The 22,378-nt window shown below is 39.8% G+C and overlaps 1 protein-coding gene across 2 annotated transcripts in view; it reads right to left on the bottom strand.

Annotated features, from left to right (window-relative positions):
* The window catches only part of VPS50 (VPS50, EARP/GARPII complex subunit), a 164,079-nt gene that overhangs the window by 120,168 nt on the left and 21,533 nt on the right, over positions 1 to 22,378 (bottom strand). For both annotated transcript variants that reach the window (XM_019508428.1, XM_019508429.1), the window contains exons 3-11: positions 20,366 to 20,488; positions 19,727 to 19,798; positions 12,713 to 12,766; positions 7,663 to 7,733; positions 7,153 to 7,270; positions 7,023 to 7,058; positions 5,014 to 5,096; positions 4,645 to 4,687; positions 374 to 472 (exon numbers count right to left, since the gene is read on the bottom strand). In XM_019508428.1, coding sequence (XP_019363973.1) covers positions 374 to 472; positions 4,645 to 4,687; positions 5,014 to 5,096; positions 7,023 to 7,058; positions 7,153 to 7,270; positions 7,663 to 7,733; positions 12,713 to 12,766; positions 19,727 to 19,798; positions 20,366 to 20,488 — 699 coding nt within the window. The remainder of the gene's footprint in view (positions 1 to 373; positions 473 to 4,644; positions 4,688 to 5,013; positions 5,097 to 7,022; positions 7,059 to 7,152; positions 7,271 to 7,662; positions 7,734 to 12,712; positions 12,767 to 19,726; positions 19,799 to 20,365; positions 20,489 to 22,378) is intronic.

Below are 22,378 nucleotides of genomic sequence, written 5' to 3'. Positions count from 1 at the left end.
ACGCACAATTTGAACATGAACACAGATGTTCCCTAAATATTATTTCCCTGTAACAGATTTAGGGTATGAGTAACTCAGTACACCTCTGAGCCAGCCAATATACACTCATATCCATGCAAGCCACTGTACCGTAGACACACCCTTGGACAGTAGGCATACCCTTGAGTATGGAGATATTGACCAAAAAATGAAGTTTTGCAATATTAAATGACCAAAATAAAATTAATACACGAGTAACATAAAATACGTGTAAAAACCTATCATTCAGCAAAATACACTGCTGTCAGAAAAAATATGTTTCCATCTTAGTCCTCAAAGATTCACATTGTGGCAGCCACATTCTGCACTACTAATAAAGAATGTAAATACTAACCTGCGTCTTTCCAAGTAATCTATAAGCTTGCTGCACCTTGGTATAATGACTGATATCAAAGTTCTTGCATATTTTGGACAGAGCCACATCTAATTGTTCCTACAAGAATAAAGCAATACAGTTAAACATTCAATATAAAGACTTAGAGGTACACGGATATATTGGTCCATATCAGATTGGTACCAATAAAACAAAAGCATTATCAGCAAGCAGCTTTTTTCGGCCAGTATAGCCAATAATGTCACCGATAAATGTCGCATGCATGCGCACAGATGCCCGGCAGGTTGGGGAGCACTGTCCAGCTGGTAAGTCTGTGGAGGAGAGGGGATGTGGGGGAGAGAAGGGATGTTGGGGGCAGATCAAGGCATCCACAGCGACAGAGGTAGAGGGGAAGGGGCAGGCACTGCCCAGCCATGGCAGTAAATGCGACCACGACCACAGGCAGCTCGTCCAGGGAGCACAGGGAGGAAGAATGGCTCCCTGCCACTGTGCCCACCCCCAGGGTAGACATGGGGGTATATGCCCTGCCAGATTTGTGCATGAGGCAAAGACAGGCTGCCTGCTGCTGGCTTGGGTCCAAGAGCTGCACCAGCCTCTTCCCGGTGGGGAGGCTGGGCCAGGACTGTGTTCAGGGTGGGCAGGAGATATTCAAAACGCCTGAGGAAGAATCAGTTTCAGGTATGCAGTTTTCTATAAGTGGCATCATTTAGACTGGTAATGAACAGGAAACACATTCACCCTTTGGTAGAGGGAGGCAAATCTTAGACTGGTTTAAAATTTTAGACTGCTTCTTAGATGGCAGAATCCCATCCGTGTGTGCTGAACTTCTAGTCTATTATGGGTATAGACTAGTTTCCAATCACTTATACAGGAAAAAGCATAATGTCTGTACCTGGCCCATATGTATAAAGAGGAGATTACCCATCCCCAGGCTCCTATAGAGGGGGAAAAAACCTTACTCTGCCCAGATCGTTCCAAACTCATAATCTGGTTCTCAGATTTGGGACTAAAACTAGATACTTTTTATCTTAATCTCTAAAACTCCATTCCTCATTTGTAAATTAGTACCCCATGACATTAAGGTTGTTGTATAAAAACATATTCATTGTCTGTGAAAGTTTTTGACGCTACAGTAATCAGTATCACAGAAAAGCCCCCCAGAAAATCATTAATTCCTCTCTTCAAGGCAAAGTTCGGACAAAGTACTGAATAGGTGCTCATTAGCAATCACCCTTCATCCTGTGCAATAAATAAGTTTGGTGTCCTGTGGAACAGACAGTATGGGATCAAATAAGAAAAGACTGTTCCGTTGTGTATATGCACAATAGGGCCAAATTGAAGTTTGCAAAGAATTTCCCAATTTAGAGCACTTGGTTATAAAACTTTAGTAATATTCTTTACACCCAGTTTTGTGACAGAGTCAGGCACACCATATTTTAAATTACATAATTTTCCAGTGTCCATATAAAGTCAATGCAAGAAAAATATTAGCCAATAATATAGAGAGCAAGCAGGATTTAAAATCGCTGTCTCCCTGCCCTCACTAGCGACTGATCCCATACCAACTGACACTACCTGAGGTTCTTGCTCTACTATATCTGGAAACATCACAAAATTAAATTTGACTTATTCAGACAGTTTAATTTAATGGAGTAAACCAACATGTATTTAATTATATCCAAAATATCAATAGATTTTATTCATGCAAGCCTGGATACTCATTCTAAAAGCTTAAATATTTTCTTTAGCTGAAGAAAGAGAATATGTTACCTAAGAATGTTTTTGCTAGGAAGCATGGTAAAAGATGTTAAATTAAACTATCAATAATTTAAAAAAAAATAAAAAGTAATTTTCAGTTGCAATTGATTCTGCATCTCCCAGCTAATCTGTATAGATTTAAAGAGTATGAAAAAATAGGCAATAAACGTAAGTTTGCCATGCATAGCCAGTCTTTCTTTCTATCCCATACACACATTAAATTAACTGAAGAAAATTAAGATTACTATAAGGAAAGATTACAGAAAAATATCAGATATGACTTGTAACAATGGATACATTCAGACAAAGGCATTTTGGTATTTGTTTTGGAGTAGAAGGCAAACAAATGTATTGGGGGGGAAGAAGATGTACTCAAAGCCACTTCTAAAACATTAAGCAGATGAACAAGAGAGTTTATATTATAAAAATGTAAATATATGTACACTCCACAAAGCCCAGGATGTTCCTATGAACTTCTGCAATGTGCAAGACTTAAGCCAATTCCAACATGTGGAAGATTACCTACTATATGAAAAGTAGTACAGGTTTTACATAAATATGTCCCAAGAAAGGAAGTGGAAATCAATACATTCAATATTACTTTTGAGCTAAATGCAAATGGTCAGTGTTTACACACACCATGTTTTAGCAGAATTTGGTACAAAGCAGGATTTATTTTAGAATTACATGTCCACCTTTGAAGAAATGAACTCAAATGTTGTTACAAGATATGATGGAAATCAATTTGCTCCTAAGAATCTTGTTGAAGCAGGCATAAGAACAAAACAGCTAGTCAAAGAAAGTAGTTTGAATAAAAAAGAAAATAAATAAAAATCAATACCACAAAAGGATGTTTAATGCCTAAGTCATGTAAAAAAAAAAATGAGAAAAAAATAAATGCAATACTAATCCATTATATTCTTTTGAATCACTTAAATACTGAGTGAGATCATGGGGCCAGGAGGGAAATACAATCAGTAGAGAAAGAAAAGAAAGGTTTGTAGAGATTGTATTAAAAAATAAAGGAACCACAAGGGAATCTTTAAAAAAAAAAAAAATACTGATTGTATAAGTAGTTAATTTATACAACTTTGCAACGTGCACACAAGTCTGACTTTCTGAAAAGCACAGAAATATAGCAGGTTACAAAGTCCAGCCCCTAGTATCACAGATAATACTACATCTTATAATCTCCTTCATAATGATGCACAGCTTCATTCTAAAAATAAGACTTTTGCTCCATTACTCTTGCTCAAGGCTGTTCCAGAAACTCACTGCTCTACTGCTTAGGCACCTTTTATTAATTTCAGCCTACATTTGTTCATGGTCAGTACTATACTCATTTACTCTGGGGCAATATTTTTCTTTAGCTTGACTCATGTTTTCTTTCCCTGGTGTTTAACTCCATTATTTATTTATGGAAAGCAACCATTTATGCTCTCACCTTTGTTTGCCAAGTTAACTAAGCCAACACGCTATTTATTTATTTACTATATGTATGCATTTGATTTATATCCCACCCTATCCAAAAGACTCAAAGCAGCTACTAGTCTCCCCTCATAAAATAGGCTCTACATTACCCTAATCATCTTAGAAGGCTGTCTCTGCATCTGAATATATTTCCATTATTTTAATGGTATTTTATTAGATATAGGCCCACATACACAAGCACACTGCCTATATGTTACTGCTTTTGCATTCTGTTCACATAATTCCATAAGACTAGGACTGAATAAGAATAAGCTTCCATGAGATCAAGCTTACTTCATTAGATGTTGTGATAAGACATGTGTACAGCACTATATAAGTAGAAAGTGATTTGAATACAAAAAGCAAGAAGGGAGAAAGGAAGCAGTGCTGGGAAAGGCAAACAAGCAAGCAATAAACCCATAGGAACAAACGTTAATCCTGTAAATGGGATAAGAATGCATGTCCCTGTTAAGCCCATGCTGAACACAGTCCAGTCTGTAAATGAGTTCTTGCTCCAATTTCCCATTCAAGTTGGTTTTTTAATTTTTGATGCCTTAGAACAGTAACCCTGAGGTCAGCAATGGTATCCCATGGAGGTTAAAAGTGTTCTGCCAGAGGCCTTAATGTCTTTCTGGAGCTGAGTATGTCATTCATTCTTACACACAAGGGTCACTGTAAACAGGTGATGGTATACGTGACATTGGTAGAGTCGTTGCAGGAGACTGAAATTTACATCTATGTTACTCAGCGGAGTGATGATATAGTCTGCATAAATGAACGGGAACAACTGGCATCTGGGTCCATTAAAAGGCCCAGTCCCTGATTCAGTTTATAAGCTGAAAATCTACTCTGCTTTCTGCTGACTTTAGGCTAACACAGCTAGCTACTTCTCTCTTGCACTGAAAACCATTTAATACAGCAGTTTAAATCCATTACTCTTAGATGCAAGAATTGCTAACATTAAAGTAGTGAATGAGAAAGTCAAGTAAAAATGTGAAGAAAACTGACTTACTATAAAAAAAATTAAATATCAAATGGCTTACCTCTATTTGCTCCAAAGTGTCTTGCAGTTTAGAATTCAATTCACTATTAAGAAAAAATCCCGATATTAAAGCCTCCTTCACACCAAAACTCCTGCTTTAATAAGTGTTGGCTTGTGTAATATCATACTAGCATACAGTAGTAAATCTTATCCCAAGTTTTGCCATTTAAATATAAATGCAGTAAGATTTAGTGCAGTTGGAAGAGTTATACCACAGTTACTACAAGCAGCACTTCAATTAACATATCCTGCTGGTATCAGTGATATAGATAGATATCTATCTCTAGAACGTTTCCCAACATATATTTCCTCAAGATATTACATAAGACCTAAATTTGGAACCTTCTTCTAAAAGACAATGCCCCCTGACCTTATACAACTGTAGTGTTTGAAAGTGCTGGCTGCTTTCTGACATTCCAAGCATAGTTGGATAGCTCCTGGATAATCCTCCTCCTAAAAGGGAAATAATACAACAAATGGTTAATGTACATTTTGAAGCATGTATTAACAATTTTTTTACACTAACTAAATGGAATTGTACTGGGAAAAAATGCTAAAGATATTTCTGGTAAGTACATTACATACAAGAATGCTTAATTTATCACAAGAGAACTTCAGGGAACTTCAACAACATCGTTCTTTGAAATTCAAAAGGCACCATATGAAACTGGAAAATGCAAGACGACAAAGTATAGCTTATTTCAAGTATTAATATTCACGATCAAGATAAAAACAATTTATTTTTGTAAACTCTTTTAGAAACTACATTCTTAGGTATACTCAAGCAAGCCATAAAATGAAACAAGAATACTTCAGTCTCAACATTATAATCTTCTTTAAAAAGTTATGATAAACAGCTTAATAAAACTATTTTATTACCCATTTAGAAATACCCTCTACACATTCTTAGAAGGAGCCTATATCACACAATAGATGAACTTTAGACCTCAGTCTGGAGGAAGGTCATACAATCTACTCCTTCCTTCCGGCCTTTGAACAAATAAAGTAGATTGACTTATAAATTTTAGAACCTGTTAAATGTCCCCTCCTCTGCATTTGGAACACTAAGTGTAATGGACTATAAAATGATGTGATTAATACTATTGCCATATTTATCTGCATACCACACATACCTTTCCCCCAAAAATTAGCTTTTTAAAATTGTGGTGCATGTCTTCCACCCAGAATAGAAGCAGGGACATGCTGCTGCTTCCTTTCCTTCTCTTCCCTCCAGCAGTGGCATAGAGGGAGGAGTGGAGTCCAGTATGGACTAATCTGGAGCTCCCTAGCTGCTGCTATTCAGTTACATATAACAAGGAAAAATCTTTCTTAATTCATTCTGCCTTTCAAAAACAAGATGTGCATCTTATTTCAGGGTCTGTTGCATGCAAGAAAATACAGTACTAATGGGAATATCTTCCTTTACCAATAAGCCCCATCTACATGTTACACTTAAGGCATGATTAATCAGTTAATCACTCCATATGTGGTCACCCAGCCACACATTCCATCAAATGAATGGTGTGATAAAAAGAGGAAGCCAGAAAGTTACTCCACAAAATATGTAATAAACTTTGTAATTGCTTCCTATCACACCATTAATTAATGCATGTGTGGCATGGCAGGAGGTGAGATTGTATGGTTCATGCATTAGATCCCATTGTGCCTTTACTCACACATGTAGAAGGGTCTTCATAAAAACTGTCCAGCTACCTAGCTCTCATCAACCAATCTGGAGTGGGTGCCACATGCAGCATGCAACCTGGAGCAGGCACCATACGCAAAGCAGTCCCAGACTAGCCAAACCAGGCACCATCAGCCCTGGATCTGGGAAGTGGGTTGGGGGACAGAATTCTCCACCCCAGACCAGCTGGAGCAAATGCCACATGCAGCTAGTCTCTCAGTCCAGCCAGAGTGGGTGCCACAGCAGCTGGATTCAGATACAGAGGATGGGAAGGGGAGGGGAGGAGAGGGGAGGGAAAAGAGCCATCCATGGACCTGAGCACCCTCCCTCATCCCCCAAACTATCCAGCCTACAGGACGAGATGAGTTGACGCCCTGATCTAGATTATAACATCCACTGCATGCTCACAGGCATCAGTTCTCCCTCCCCTTTAAAAACAGCTAAAATGTACATCTGTCCACACCTTAAGTACAGCCTCAAACATATGTAGTTCTGACTGAATGGAGAATCAGACCCTAAGTAGTCTTTAGGTTAATGCATCAAACACTTCTATAGAGAGAGAGTCTGGGAAATCTTTTTTTCCTAGAGCTCACACATTTACAAGAAAGAGACACAATTTGAAGAAACATGAGGGCTGACAAAACTGGCCCCCAGCTACCATTATTATGAAATTTAATAGTTTGAAGTAAACTTACCTCCAACATTTCACTTAAACGTACATCAGTTCTTTGCTAAAAATTAACAGAAAAGACAGCCATAAGAAAGCTATATTAAAAAAGGAAATGTGCTATCATTAAAAAACAAACAAAAAAGTATCATTCATACCAGTGTTTTTATTGTTCTCAGAGATTTTAGTAGTCCAATAAGCAATTGCCGTTTTCTTTGATTTGCAAGAAGCCCCAAGCTAGCTTGTGTAAAGCCTTCCTTTGCAGTGTTCAGGTGCCTGGATAAGTTAAAAGAGAAAACAGGTCTTGGATAACATGCCACATAACCATTACCTTATAGAAAATTCAAACTGGGAGGTCTCCATGCATGTGAGACCAAAATATAGTGGTGCGCCACTACTGAAATCCAACAATTGCTCTCATCCTTTTTTCTAGATCTTGGAATAACTCACTGATCTAGGAACAAAAAGAATGCACTAGAACACAAAAACTGTCAATTCTCATCATGCATTAAAATACAGAAAGTGATAACTGTTAATATCTACAGCACATTAATAGAAAATAGTATCAATTGTATCGGAGAGTAACCATTGGTTCATGTTAGGACACATGAAGCTTTTCATTTTTTGTGAGAACAAAAGATAAGTATCCCACCAAATTCGCAGCATACCTTCTTCCATTTGTGCAAATGACAGCAGCTAACTGAAGGCCAGTCTGTAAAGATGTAACACGTTCAAGTTCCTACAGAGAAGGAATATATTCATATAGTCATTCAGGAATCAAGCAGTTACAAAACAAAGCAGATCCTCTCTTACAATCCTTCAATTAACTTCCATGAAACTAGTATCTATCACTTCATTTCTGAAACAAGTTTAAACTTTATTTAAAGACACTAATAAACATGAATAATTCATATATAACAGGATGTCAGTTTCTTCAAAGGGAAATAAGAAACCTTTAGAGTTGCCTGTGAAATTAAAACAAATTAACATATCCTAAAGAGAAGTGCTTGGAACGCATTTTTATCAAAAGGAGAAACTCAACAAAAATAAACATGGATGTGTGTACATATTCTTGTGCTACTTATTTCATGGATGTATCAACATTAATGAAATTCACATCAACACTATGACCAAAATTTCAGGCACATTAGCATAAATTTAAATTTGTATTACATTGCCAGAGAACAGCAAAGCAGAAAAAACAGGGTTTTTTTCCTTGTTTTAAAGCGTTCATGTACACACTAAGAACTCAATAAATCTCACTTTGTAATGACCTTTAAAGGTGTCTTGTTGAACTTAGTCTGTAAGTCTTCAGGGCAGAAACTACAGCTTTACCTTGTTTTTATGAAATTCTTAGCATATTCTCTTAAAATAATGAGATTTTTTAATACGTTGTTAGTTTCTCTTTTTTTAGCAACAAAGGCTAAGTTAAAAGGTTTATACATTCTGCATATAAAAAGATATAAAATGGGTATAATATTATTGTTATTTCTACTGAATTGCATTTCAAGAATGTACTAGGCACCTTTCAAACAGGAACACATCCTTTGCTTCAGAAAACACGCAACATAAAAAATGTGATGCAATCTGAAAACCTACTCTTACCTAACTAGTTAATTTAGTTAAAATTTTAAGTCATTTTAAAACCATCCTTTGATCAAAAGTATCCCAAAGGTCTTTATCAGTCCAATGGAACTGCCTTATTACATTGACAGGAAATCTTTCCCTTCATCTTACCAAGATTTTTCATTTAGAAAAAACTCAGAAAGACTGGTTGAGCAATGCCTTAAGAAACTGAACAGAAAGGTGGATTTGTACCATACAGCACCTACAAATCTTCTCTTTATATAATACTCTGAATAGCTGAGCCATTTTCAAGGGACCAGTACCTTCCTTTTTCATGAGGAAATGCATCCAATAATATATCTAAGAGCAGGCAGCACTCAGCTGTAATCTTGCTGGCTCTATGAATTCTGAGAGACTTCTTTAGACATAGCCAGAATGTCTAGACTAGGTATTTTGATAGAGGGTAGTCCAAGAGTCCACAACAGCAAAATCTGAAGTCCATGATGCAGGCTAAATGGATGGGGACATTCATAAGGGACAAATTCCTCTCTTCTCCCAACCAGAAACGAAGTGTTGCTGTGGAACTATGTCAACCTACTGGACACACTAGTCATCTTAAAGCATCAGTGCTTCTCCTTCCAAAAGAAAGAGAAAAAAAAAGTGGAGAATCTGCACAGGGGTAAATTTATTGCCCCACTATATGTGAACTCCCTGTGGAACAGGGCTCCACAGTCCAAAGCTTCTCCTTAATGACTTCTCCCCAATTATATAGTGAAAACACATTTCCAGGGTACTCTGTGGAAACTGAGGTAAGTAGACATAGGATTTGCCCATAAACATATGCTATAAAAAAGAGCATGTAGTACATTGTTAAATATGTTTCAGTGCACCGGTGGGAATGCAAGTCCTCAGCCTCTCACACAAGTCTCAGAGATGTTTGTACAATAGAGCCCTCAATTTTAAAGTCCATGGAGACCAACCAGAGTAAACAGCCCGTGCAGTTAACATCTTTGACATTTTAAACAGAAGGATTATCGACTCAGATCAGGTAAGCACATATCTGAGAGTTTTTAAAAGAGATTCTGAGTGGCACGATAGACTTTTAATGGTCCCCTTGGAACCATTATAAAGCACTGTGGTACAACTCAATAAATAGTACTATGCCTCAGTAAAAGTCTGCAGTAATACAAAATTAATGTCTACATTTAATATTATATACATGTACAATAGTTCATTCCATAATACAGACACACAAAAATTAACAGATAAAATCCACAAAGTACTTTCCCCATGATGGAAATTTTGGTGGGGAGACATTTGGTGTTGCGCACAGGGGAAAAAAAACCACACATATGATGCAAACAAACATTCTACCGAAGTCTGCATTGATTCAAAAGGGACAGGTGAAGTGTTTATGGGCAAACATTCTATTTATGGTCAAAATGAATGCTCTGGGTTTTAATCACACCCTATAAACCTGATTTTAATCAGTGCCTTGTTTAACCTCTGGCCAGCAGACTAGATCTGGCCTGCAGTACCATGTCAGTGGCACCACTTCTGTGCCAACAAGTTTCTGGTCCACAGCAACCTTCCAGACCTTGCCTGCTGGATTAGGCACCAATCCCAGCATGCAGGGTCGGGCGGGGACAGCACCAAGCACCAGGGCCCAACCCCAATGTAGGAGGCCAGGAAGGCACAGCGGAGGGGCCAATCCCAACATGCAGGGTGGTGCTGGTCCCCAACCCCACACCACTTATCTGGCCTATAGGGCCAAAAGATTGAGTACAACTGCTATAAAGCATTAGAGGAACATAAATTAGTATCAGTTAGAATTACGGGGAAGGAGGAGATGTTTCACTCTCGAGATCTTAAAGTTAACATCTGTTACTGACAGAACCCTTCCTCCTCCTCCAGATAAAGATCTTAACACCTGTGAAGATGAAGAAACCATTTTAAATCTTTCATTCCAGGAGGCCAATGAACCTACTTCATCTCCTAATATCTTCCAAGGGATTATACCACTCAATCGTTGAACCATTCTACCAATGCTTCCCGGGAATCCTAAGACAGAGTGTTATCTGAAAAGTACCAGGTTACATTCCAGAACCTCACTCCTTTCAGGCCAGGTAAAGAGTCACAGTAACCCTACAACTAGCAACGGCCACATTCAAACATCTAGAGGAGAATTACCACTCGCCTGCTAGAAACTACTAGTATATACGCATTCATTCAACTTCTGCTAGGAAAAACATGTTCTCCCACTGACAGAAAGCAGCTCTCTTGAAGGAATGAAAACTTACATACTCCCCTCCCTGTTTGGTGCAAGTTTCAAAGACTACAGGGCCAGTTCCCAACCCCAGGAAAGCCCTCCCCACTGGGCAGAACAGGCAGCGCTTTCTGCCCCCATGGGGCTGAGAACCAGATCTGGGGAAGCTCTTCCTAGAGTTTCCTGGCTCCGTTTCTTTGCACCTTCACTTTAAATCAACACGTGCAGCATGTCTAGACAGAAACACTGTGATTTAAAAGCCAGAAGAGGCTACTTATTGACAGCCTGCCCCTTCCCAGGAAGCGAGAGGATAGATGGGTGGCCCAGGGAGCAGCCTTGTAGTGTCCCCAGGCTGGACAGGTCACCTGTGTAGCTCGCCAGCCAGGAGGCTGAAATGCATGTACTCTCCTGCTCCCAGGCTATTTTTGTAATTGTGAGAATGTTTCTTAAATTCTTACCAGCAGAAATTAATGCCTATCCACAGTCAAAGTGATAACAGGGGAAGAAAAAAACCTGAAGTGCCAGTGACAAAGCAAAACACACAAGACTGTAAGCACACACTGATTATCCATATGCTGTGGCAGAGTGGGGGGGAAAAGTTTTCTTGTTCTCTGTGATTACTTCAGCAAAACCTCATCCAGTTGGACTGTTCAGAATCACGGGTGTTTTAAATATACTTTGATTGGGTTCTAATTATATTGCATATTAGGCTAGGATTCACTGTTTTGCCAGTTTCCCTGCTAAATGTCTATTTGTTGTGTAATTCTTTTATTTACCGAAACCATGATAGACTCAGCTGCCCTGATCCAACTGATGGAGGAACTGTCAAAATAGAAGACAGTATTAAAAACACTGGTTTTCTCTTTAGATAATTGTTTTTATGATTCATAGCACCTCAAGCATTTTTACTGGGGTGAGATGCAAAGGAAGTACGTAAATAATAATAATTCTATTTATAAGATTCTATAGTTTTGATCACACAAGTCCTGAAAGTGCCGGGGTACTATTAAGTACTTATTACTCATTAATGACTGAGGATAATGAGATAAGAACTGTTAAAGCTTTCTTCACCTTTAAACAAAGACAGCAGTTGGGTTCTGGCCCAAGCCTTCTGCAAGTACCACCAAACTGCAGCCTCCTATTTTTTGCAAAAAGGCATTAAAGAAGTGATCAAAGTAGCTTCTAGTACATCTTCATCACAGTGTCCTCAGTTCTTAGTGGTCTGGACTTAGATACATACTTAGCATAATGATTTAATTCCTAATAGTGGTGAACACATCACACAGCTAGACCTAGATTAGTAACTGAAGAGCCCTTGTTAGATTTCCTGGAGCTAAAAAGTCTTTGAAAAAAACTCTCGTATGGTTTGATTTATCTTCAGAAACTTGTGCGAGCCAAAGAAATTCCATTTCACATTCTGTTCTCTTTCCTCTGGTAATCATTAGTCATATTATAAAAGCACACAACGACTCTTGAGAGGATCAGAAAATAATAATGCCTAGCACTGCATCTGTACTGTACCCAGTCTAATGGGGTCTTTAAAACATGTTCTCTCTGATGGTCTATCAGAACTCTAGTCTGGCAAACTTAAAAGTAAAAATACAAGACCACTGCTTTTGCACAACTTTTAAGCAGTTTGTTACAGAAATTCTTTTGAACGAGGTTGACAAAGTGATCATACTGATGTGAGGTACATAAATGCACTTGTTACAGGCAACATTATGAATCACTGTCATTGAAAACAAGGGACACTAGTCTTATATACAACAATTACATAAACATTCCGGGGGGGGACATTAAGCTGAATTACAGTAATGTTACCGGTGTGGTTTAATAATTCATACGTAGTTACAGTTAAACATATACACATCTGCTCACTGTCCTACCTTAGCGTATGCAGGCTGCTTTTCAAGAATCAAGTCTGCAACCTTTTTAGATACCTTGAAAGAAGAAAAAAAAAATCAATGATGTAAATGGGAAGCAGACAATCGTTCTATTAAATATCTACACCAAGATCTGAAGATTTCCAGTAAATCTTAATGTTCTTTAATGTTCATTTCAGTAATCCTCACTTATTAACACATATGCTAGAGCACACGAAAGGGCATAAACATTCTAGGATAGCAATCACACGTTGTACAGAAGCAAGAAGGAAAATGTTTATATCTGGGAATAAGTAGGTATGTTCAAATTAACCTCTTTGCCTTCTACAAGTTAAATACTACACCTGAGTAAAAACAGAAGGAAGGAAGGAAGGAAAGGCAGGGGTGTGGCGCTCTGTCAAGGAGCAATACGTATCCTCTGCCAGCAAAATGGGGTCAGAGGAGGGGCAAGCTGAAGTGCTCTGGGTCAAGACACAAGGGGGCCGTGGGGAGAGGGATTTAACGGTGGGGGTCTACTACAGACCCCCCAACCAAGGGGAAGAGCTGGACCGGCAATTTTTGGGCCAGCTTGCAGAGGCACTTAAGGCAAGGGATGTGGTTGTCATGGGTGACTTCAATTACCCGGACATCTGCTGGGAGGAACAGTCAGCCAGGTCAGACCATTCCAGGAGGTTCCTGGCCAAGATACAGGACCTCCACTTAATTCAGGAGGTGCACAGTCGCACCAGAGGAAATGCCTTTTTGGACCTGGTCCTGGCCACAGGCGACAACCTAGTAAGGGGCCTCCAGGTCCTTAACCACCTGGGTGATAGCGGCTGCTGGAGTTTATCATCCAGTGCAGGGTGTCAAGGGCCGGCAGCAAGGCAGTAGCCCTAGACTTCAAGAGGGCCAACTTCAATGAGTTGAGATTAGTGGGAGAGAGGCTGGGGTTCTCAAGGGCAGGGGAACTCAGTGCCCAAGATGAGTGGTTGTTCCTTAAGGAGACGATACTCAGGACCCAAGGGGAGACCATCCCAACAAAAAGCAAGAAGGGCAGGAGTGCCCGAAAGCCCCCCTGGCTCACCAAGGGCGTCCGGGAATGCCTGATCGCCAAAAAGGCGGCGTACACCCGGTGGAAGGGGGGTGCTATCTCCAAAGAGGAGTATACCTCCTCTGCTCGGGCCTGTAGGGGGGCTGTCAGGAAAGCTAAGGCGGACATAGAGCTAGGACTTGTGTCCAAAATCAAAGATAACAAAAAGTTCTTTCTCAAATATATAGGGAGGATGAAGAAAGCACCGGGAAATGTGGGGCCCCTGCAAGATCCTCTGGGCAATCTGGCTGTTGCGCCAGAGGAGAAAGCAGACCTCTTTCTTCACCTCTTTTCTTGGGCAGGGACCGGGACTTCCCCACCATGATGCAAGACGGACTTGAGGGGAACGCCTCCAGACCTCAGGTTGGGGAGGACCAGGTTAGAGAGCTTCTGGAGGGGCTGGGCGTGTTCAAATCAGCAGGTCCAGATGCTCTCCACCCCAGGGTGTTTCTCTTGCGGAGGCTGAAGAGGTCCAGGTACCCTAGTCTCTCCCGTAGGGCTTGACCTGCAAGCCCTTAACCATATGAGTAACCCTCCTCTGGACCCTCTCAGGATTATCCACATGCCTCTTGAAGTACAGTGCCCTGAACTGGATGCAATGCCACATAAAGGGGAAGTATCACCTCCTTAGACCTGCTCATGATGCACCTTCTAATGCATGAAAGGGTGTGCTTGGTTTTACTTTTCACTTCGTCACATTGACGACGCACATTCATTTTGGAGTCAGCTATGACTCAAAAATCCCTCTCTGCTGCTGTGCTGCTTAGAAAGTCACCTCCCAGTCTGTAGGTGTGTTGGTGATTCTTTCTCCCTAGATGCAGCATGTTTCTCCTCTAGTAACCCTGTCAAGCACCATTCATAGACACTTAGACAGTACCAGGCTCAATCCTAACTCTTAAATGTTTTGATGGGTTCCATCCCCTTACTACTGCTTCACTATTTTGATCTTCCATTGTTCTCTGAAAATCAAGTTGTTTCTTTAGCTTTCAAATTGCTCCAGCTTCCATAGCAGCTAACATACAACTAGGCTGGGACTTCTTATTTTTAAATCCTTTGGCTTTGTAAGTCAGAAATACAATTCCTAGCAATGAAAAAGTTGGCTACAAAAGCCACCGTGCTGAAACTGCACTTCCAGTGTCAACTGAGACCACAACTATTGATGATCTTTCATTAGCTAAAATTAAAAGCAAACAGATGTGCAGATAAGATCCAGCTCCAATATACAGATATAAAGGATATGTACCAATATAATTACTAATACAATTACTGAGATGGTACACAGTAAAGAGACTCTGAGGGTGCTGTAATGCATTTCTTATTACAGAACAAATTACAAGCAAGTGCTGAATCTGCAAATATGAGACTAATCTCTTGGTCTTGCTCCTGACAGAACCACTACATCATGTAATCTAACACAGAATTTGCCCAAGATTGATTGTGTAAAAGCATGGGACAAAACCCCCAAAAAACAGAATATTGAGAAACGCTTGGTCAAAAGTAATCAAGATATCATTTGTAAATCACACAAAAAGTCAATTCAGTAGTGTGTGTTGAACAAATTCAGGCTGAAGGGCCTTTTTACCTGTTAATTTTAGGTGGCTCAGGGAGCTCTTAACCCATGGATTGCCCACACACATAAGCTAGTTTTAAGTGCTCTTTAGGCAGGTTAAAGTAACACTACTGCAGGGCAGTTTCTCTCTGATCTGCATTACCCAGCTCCTGTTCCACAAATGTGTGGCTACTCCCCAGAGATAAGCTACTCAAGCTTCAGTCCTCCAGCATCCCAGGATGCAGTGTACCCTCTCCCACCCTTCTGTTCTGTATGGAGAAACTTCTACCCCCTGAACTTTACTTTGGAGGGGGCATACTGGCACCAAGCCAAATCCCCTCCTACCCCCAGAGTTGTGAGTTGGCTGGGCAGCTCACAGGGACACAGACCGGTCTGGGAGGAAGGGCTGGGGGGGAGCAAGGTAGGGGGCCAGATCAGGGTCCCCACAAGCTAGGGCTTTTTCTTCCAGGGCAGGGGCAGTGTCCCTGTGAGCCAGGGCTACCCAGTCTCAATCCCAATTTATTAAAACACAAGCCTTTCTTTAATTTACTGCTTTATTTTTTTAATTTTTACTTTATCCTTTAGTGGCTTCAGTGGCTGACTTCCATCATTTCACCACTCGCCCCTCAGCTGCCTTTCCTACTATACCTGGCATTTCATTACCCAGTCCCTATCATTAAGACTCTTTCCTTTCCAGCCTCATGCTCCCACCCCAACCAATCCATCTCTCCAACCCACCACCACCAAGAGCAGGGATAGAAGCCTGTCATGGCTCACCAGCCCTCTAGCAACAACTCACAATGTGCAGGTCAGAGACAGCAGAGAGGCTAGGGGACAGACTCTGAAAAACCCTGAGCTTGAATTTATTCAATCTTTGCAGGTTAGCCTAACCTGCCTAAATTAAACCGGTTTGCAACCACACGGACATCCCCACTGAACTGAGGATATGCAGGCACATGCCTGCAGTGACTCAGGCTAGAACCCAGGGATGCTAAAGCAGCCCTCCTTTCCCTCCACATTGCTGAGCTGGGGGTGGGGTGTGGCCAGGCCCCAGCAGGATGCTCTGATTAGGGAGAAGTGTAACCCCCCACCCTGTCCTGCATCTTCCCAGGCTTCTCCCCACTCACTGTAGGAGTGTTGCCAGACTCCACCCGGGCTAGCACTCTGAGGCAAAGGGGAGGGAGGGTGCAGTGCATGCATCGGTTGATGATAGTCAGTCCTTGGATTTACGATAAGACTTGGTTTTCAGGAATCAATTGTAAGTCGAAGCACCATAACTCAGAACCAATTTTCCCATAGGAACAATATTATAAATGGGGGATTGGTTCCTGAACCAAGGCCCGATACCCTATTTTCACCAAAAAATAACCCAGAATTTTGTACTCAATCAATTATACATGAGTAATATAGCTAACGTTAATGTATTTATATTGTAAATAGCAATTATATTGATTTGGAAGGACTTCTCTGAGGTGACTTTGCTGGACTTTTTGAAGGACTTTTTGCACAGTGGACTGGCGGTGCAGTGATGTTCACTGGCGTGGGCATCGCATCAGATCCAGCATTGTAAAGTCAAAACTGACATTGGAAAGTCGAAATACGGTGCCAATTTATAAACGTCGCAAGTGCCATTCGTCATAACTCAAACACTGTAAAGTCAAGGACTGCCCATCTTGAGCTTTTCAATCTCCCTCTCCCTGCTTCTTCATACTGTCTGCAAACCTGACAGGGCTGCAAACCAGCATGGGGCTGATAACACAGTGTATATCAGCCCTTCAACAAAACAAAAGCCCTCTCACTAGTTCAAGCTCTCCTTAAACAGCTTCTTCCAAGGAAGGAACAGAGGGACATTACCAGATGACCTGCTGATTAGCTCCAAAATGCCCTAAGTGGACACAGCACTTTCTGCCTGTCCCAGTGAAATCAGAGACACAGACACTTCTCAGCATTACCTAGCATACCACATGCGTAGGGTCAGTGGGGCTGTGGTCCGTGCTGTGGGAGATGGGAGGGAGGGGGGAATCCCTACTTGAGCAGCAAGCAGCAAGGAAAGCCAGGCAGACCCTGCTATGCCTGCAGTCTTCCCCAGAGCTCTGGCAAGGGAACAGAAGGGAGGGGCCAGCCTGTTTTCTGGAGCAGAGAGCCCAGCCCAGGGCTGCAAATCATCTGAGATGCTGGGAGACTCTGGTTTAAACTTCAACCAGGAAGGGGTCTGGGACAGACACTGCATAAACTGGTTTGGCCCAAATAAGTTAAGTCTGATACTACATTCAACCAGATTTATCTTAAAACAGTTTCAGCCATTTTGAAACTGGTTAAGTGCACTGAACTTATGTTCTGTTACAGGTTTAAGCCAGTTTCTGATGACTTAAACCAGTTTGTGTGTAATGTCTGTCCCTAGCTAGAAGGTTTTTGGTCTGAACATGTGACCGCTCTAAACTCTAGCTATCACTAATATCAATCAACATTTGAGAATCTCAAAATATAATGTGTAACAAAGACCTAAAAAGTAGCATCACCTCTACAAATGATTAACATACCTTTAATCTACAATTGTAAACATATATCGGGTACAGGCTTATAGGCCAAAATGGATCTGCAACAATTTGAAATAGGTAGATAGTAACATCTTTTTATATCTTTTTAAAATACATATTTCAGAAGTGCTGTACAATTATTAATAGAACAAACCTATCTAATCCTTTATTAGATCTTTGAAGATATGCCTGTTCAGGCATTATTTTAAGACTAGACACAAAGAAGAGAGATATGTAGAATTCTGAGATGCTGACTTACATGAAACTGTGAAAAGGTGCTGCTGCTGCTTTCCCCCCCACCCCGCTGATCATGAACACTACTGTTAATATGATCACTAATGTTATTGTTAAATTTTATATTGTATTTATTTTATTCAGTGTTAACAGTGACCCAGCATTAAGCAGAATACATACTGAAGAATATCAAATTTTACCAAGCAAACTGCCAACTGCAAGTATAAAACAAGTAGAAAGTTCTCACACTGTACATTTATATTTCATTTTTTTTTATAATCACCATCAATTCCTCAGAAGAACAGAGATTAAAGCAGTTTACATTGGTCAGTTCAACCTACATTTCTTACATTTGTGCACACTCGTAAATCTGAATATGGCTAATGAAAAAAGTTTATATTCCTAAAGCAGTGATTCAAACTGGGTGTCAGGGGAATCTTTTGAAGGTTGTCAAAGGAAGTGTGAGGAGAAAAGCAAGGTGTGAGAAGATGCTGGCAGGCTCAGGCCCAGGTATAAGGAGATAAGCAAATAAGGGTAGGCCCAGGCTCTCCCTGCCTGGCCACTCCCCCACCCATACTGCCTGGCCCCTCTCCAAAGAGGTAAGCCCCATAACAAATAAATCAGTTTTTGAAATGGGATGCTGTTCAATTAACAAAAATTATGGAGGGGTGCTTCAAGTATAACAAGGGGTACCTTCAGTCTAAAAAGGTTGAGAACCAGCGTCCTAAAGAAAAAGCTGAAGATGCAGACATGTAACAACTGAACCACTCCAAAAATGTCACTAATTGGAAAACAGTTCACAACTGTGTGTGAAGTAGTGTAGTTCCGAGTGCTGTGGCTGCAAATGCTGTGGCCTTGCAGAGAGGGGGTAGAGATACTTTGGGGATTTTAGGGGGTGGGTGACTTTGGGGCACTTTCACTTTTATGCTTTTCCTTCTCTCCTAAACATGACATGACAAATGTCAATAACCTGCAACTGACTGAAGTCTGCAGTGTTTGCCTGACTTGGGGATGTTACGGGGGAAGTACTTCAACCCACACTTCTGCATTCCCAGGGACTGGGGGACATGAGGAGAAGGTGTAATCAAGTAGGTGAGTAAGGACACCGTTGGTCGTGCCAACAACAAAAAAAATGAAAGGGACAACAACATTCTGACTGTGTACCACAGTGGCCAGGTGCAGGGGGAAGATGAGGAACAACATAATACAGGATAGCTGGAGGACTGACCAGACCCACAGCATGGAACATTTGGTTCAGTCCACACATACTGTTAAACCAGAGCACTGTCAACCGATTCTAAAGAGTACCTCATTTTCCTCATAGACTTTTGAACCATTCCAGGCAATTTGTACAGGTTTAATAGGTGTGTACATCTCTGTTTCAGGTTAAAACTGCATTTAACCCAGCATATAGTGTTACATGTGTCCAGACTCTGATATCATCATAAGACTGTGGCCAAAACAGCCACTGTAATCTATTAATTTTGATTTGTTTTTATTAAAATCCTGATTATTTAAATATGCAAGACTCTTTTCAGCCCAGCTCTATATATTCTTATAATTATATATACAAAGAATTATGCACATTCAGTTGCAGGCTCTCAAGAGAAGAAACAAATTTTACTTACAGCAGCTTGTTGTTGCTTTAATTTATCTCTGTATTCTTCCAATTCCTGAAGACTAAGGACAGGAGGAAGCTTCTATATGTAGAACAAATTGAATCAACCAAAAATAAAGGAAGACAGGAAATGTAGATAAAGCAATATGCAATTTCAATCCATAGATTGCATTAACATTCAAGAAAGAGTATTTGTTTTCACAGTTTAATCGGCATTTTAAAAGTAATGATGGTAAAGTAAACCATAATGGTAATGTCTTACATAAAGCAATCAACAGGAGTTTAGAAGCTTAAATCCCTCTTCGAATTCCTAGTCCAAGTAAGCAAATTAAAAACCAAAATAGAGATTATCTGTCAAAAATATTATAGTTCTTGTTTCCAATTATTTTGACACTTTCATAAATAATTTGGTCTCAGAACTTTCTATTAGCACAATGGGTCTGACACTAAGTCTACTGAAATAAAAGTATCTCATTAGATTTTAGGCCAGGCTCTATACAACCACACCTTCACGGGCAGCAAGGGCAAAATCTTAATTCTACATTTAAGCAGAATATAGAAGACAAGATGGAAATGTAAACATTAACAAAAACTGATCTTGGATATTCAGTTTAGTTACAGTACTGCCTTTTGCCTTAAGACTTCTTACCTCCAATTCATACTTAACAATATCAAATGAATCACTGGAAAAATACACTTCTTCAATGCTATTAATTATTTCTTGCTGTGCTTGAGGATCAATTGGTTGTTCCCGCAGCTCTCTGAATTCCTCCTTAAGAAAAAAAAATTGATTTTAATAAATGCTATATCTTAACAAGAACATCACAGAATCAAAACAACCTGCTTTCAAAAAATGTTTAAAATTCAAGTGTGAAAAAGCATACTTCATACAAGTGTGAAAATCTGGATACTTCAGTGCAAGGGAAAGGCTGTTCAAATAGGAAAAACTGACACTTCACCACATGAATGGCCTAATTACCACTGTACCACTGGTTTCTTCCTTTGTACATTATAGCTCAAGTGTTGACTGGGTCCATCCCTTTCCTTTGGGAGTTCACAGAAGAACTCTAATACAAACCAAACTAAACAGGGAAATTGATCTTCAGAAGTACTGGGCATCCAGTACTCCAACTAAAGTTCTGAGGAGCTACCAAAGTCAAAGTAACTGGACTTGAAAGACCACTGGCAATTGTGGTTATTCCCATGAAATGACATGTGATATTTCTGAAGTGTGTAACATCAAATTAAAAACAAAACAAACTGCACTACATGTTATGGATACTACAAATGATAGGCTAGTTCACAAGGCCATTTCTATTAAATTAAATTTACAAAATATATTTGGACACTCCATGGAGTTTCTTCATGAACAAAACCAGTTTTTCTAGTATAACGATGAGAAAAAAATATTTGCATAAAAATATTTTGATAATTTCTTAGAATACAGTATATTAGTTTCTAGTTGAGAACAAGCACCCAGAAATTTGTTTTTGTAACCTCAGAGCAAGTTAGAATGAAAATGATAAAAACCAACAAGATTAGAGCATAAATTGATGACTGGTCTCCAAAATATTCAGTACAGAGATATGAGGCGGAAAATTTTCCAGTGCTATATTTTTCCGTGGGAAATTTTCCGTTTCTTAAAATTCAATAGTAATAATGAATGGATGCCAATACAACATCAGGCAAGCTTGGCAGTTTCAAAGTTGTAATTAATGTTTTTCAGGCGATTATTCCTAGGAAGTATGTGAGGGAGTACATATATGTTTTATTGGATTTGTAAACAGGAGGGTAAATACAGTCACATAATAATCCAAACCAAAACTCAAGTTATGAATTCACCTAATTGGCTGTGCAGGTGAAATCAAAACCAAAGATAAAATTCTTATTTCATCTCAGACTGCAAGTGAAAGCAAAACCAAAACTAAAACTGTGATTAATTTTTGTTTTACTTTCAGTTCAGAAAACACACAAGAGCAGTGACTCATGTCTTTCCTTTTCTTGAATTGGGGAAGTTGGAAGTGTTTGCATAAAATCTGTTAGTTTTTTAGTGCTTTTGGTTTCAAGTAGTCATAATAATGCCTAATCAGAAAAAAATACTAGTGAGTGGCATCATTATAGTGAAGTTCAAGCTACTGAAGGAAGGAAGTTGGCAGATGTAAGAATTGTGGGCAAGAGCACGCTAACAACTCAACAAGAATGAAGAAACATATAATAACATGTAAAAACTGTCCCGAAAGAGTACAAGCCGTACACAGAAAGCTAAAACAACCAAGTGGTGGATCAACATTATCTGAGAAAAAGTCTACTTAAGGAATCTTATGCAAGTAAACAAATTAATATGTTAAACAACACACAGTATAGACTAGCATCTATATTGTTTTAAAACATTATAATTTTAAAAGTTGTAAGTGCAATTCTGGACTATTATTTATTTATTTAAAATATTTGTATCCCGCTTTTCTGCTTGCACTAAGCACCCAAAGTGACTTAGGCTTAACAATATTTAAAAAAAACCATAATAGATAAATAGTTAACTATTTCAACCCAGCAGAACAAGCCAACGGCAGAGGCTGGACTATACTTCGCTTTGGCACTGCAGCCCCAGGGCAACTGAGCAGCAAGCTGAGCTGCAGAGCGTTCTTTGGGGGGGGGGGGGGGA

This window comes from Gavialis gangeticus, unplaced genomic scaffold, assembly GCF_001723915.1.
Source record: "Gavialis gangeticus isolate Ggan-Ray unplaced genomic scaffold, GavGan_comp1, whole genome shotgun sequence".
Taxonomy (NCBI): Eukaryota; Metazoa; Chordata; order Crocodylia; family Gavialidae; genus Gavialis; species Gavialis gangeticus.
The sequence above is the reverse complement of the archived record's forward strand: the minus strand, read 5'-3'. Positions and strand labels throughout refer to the sequence as shown.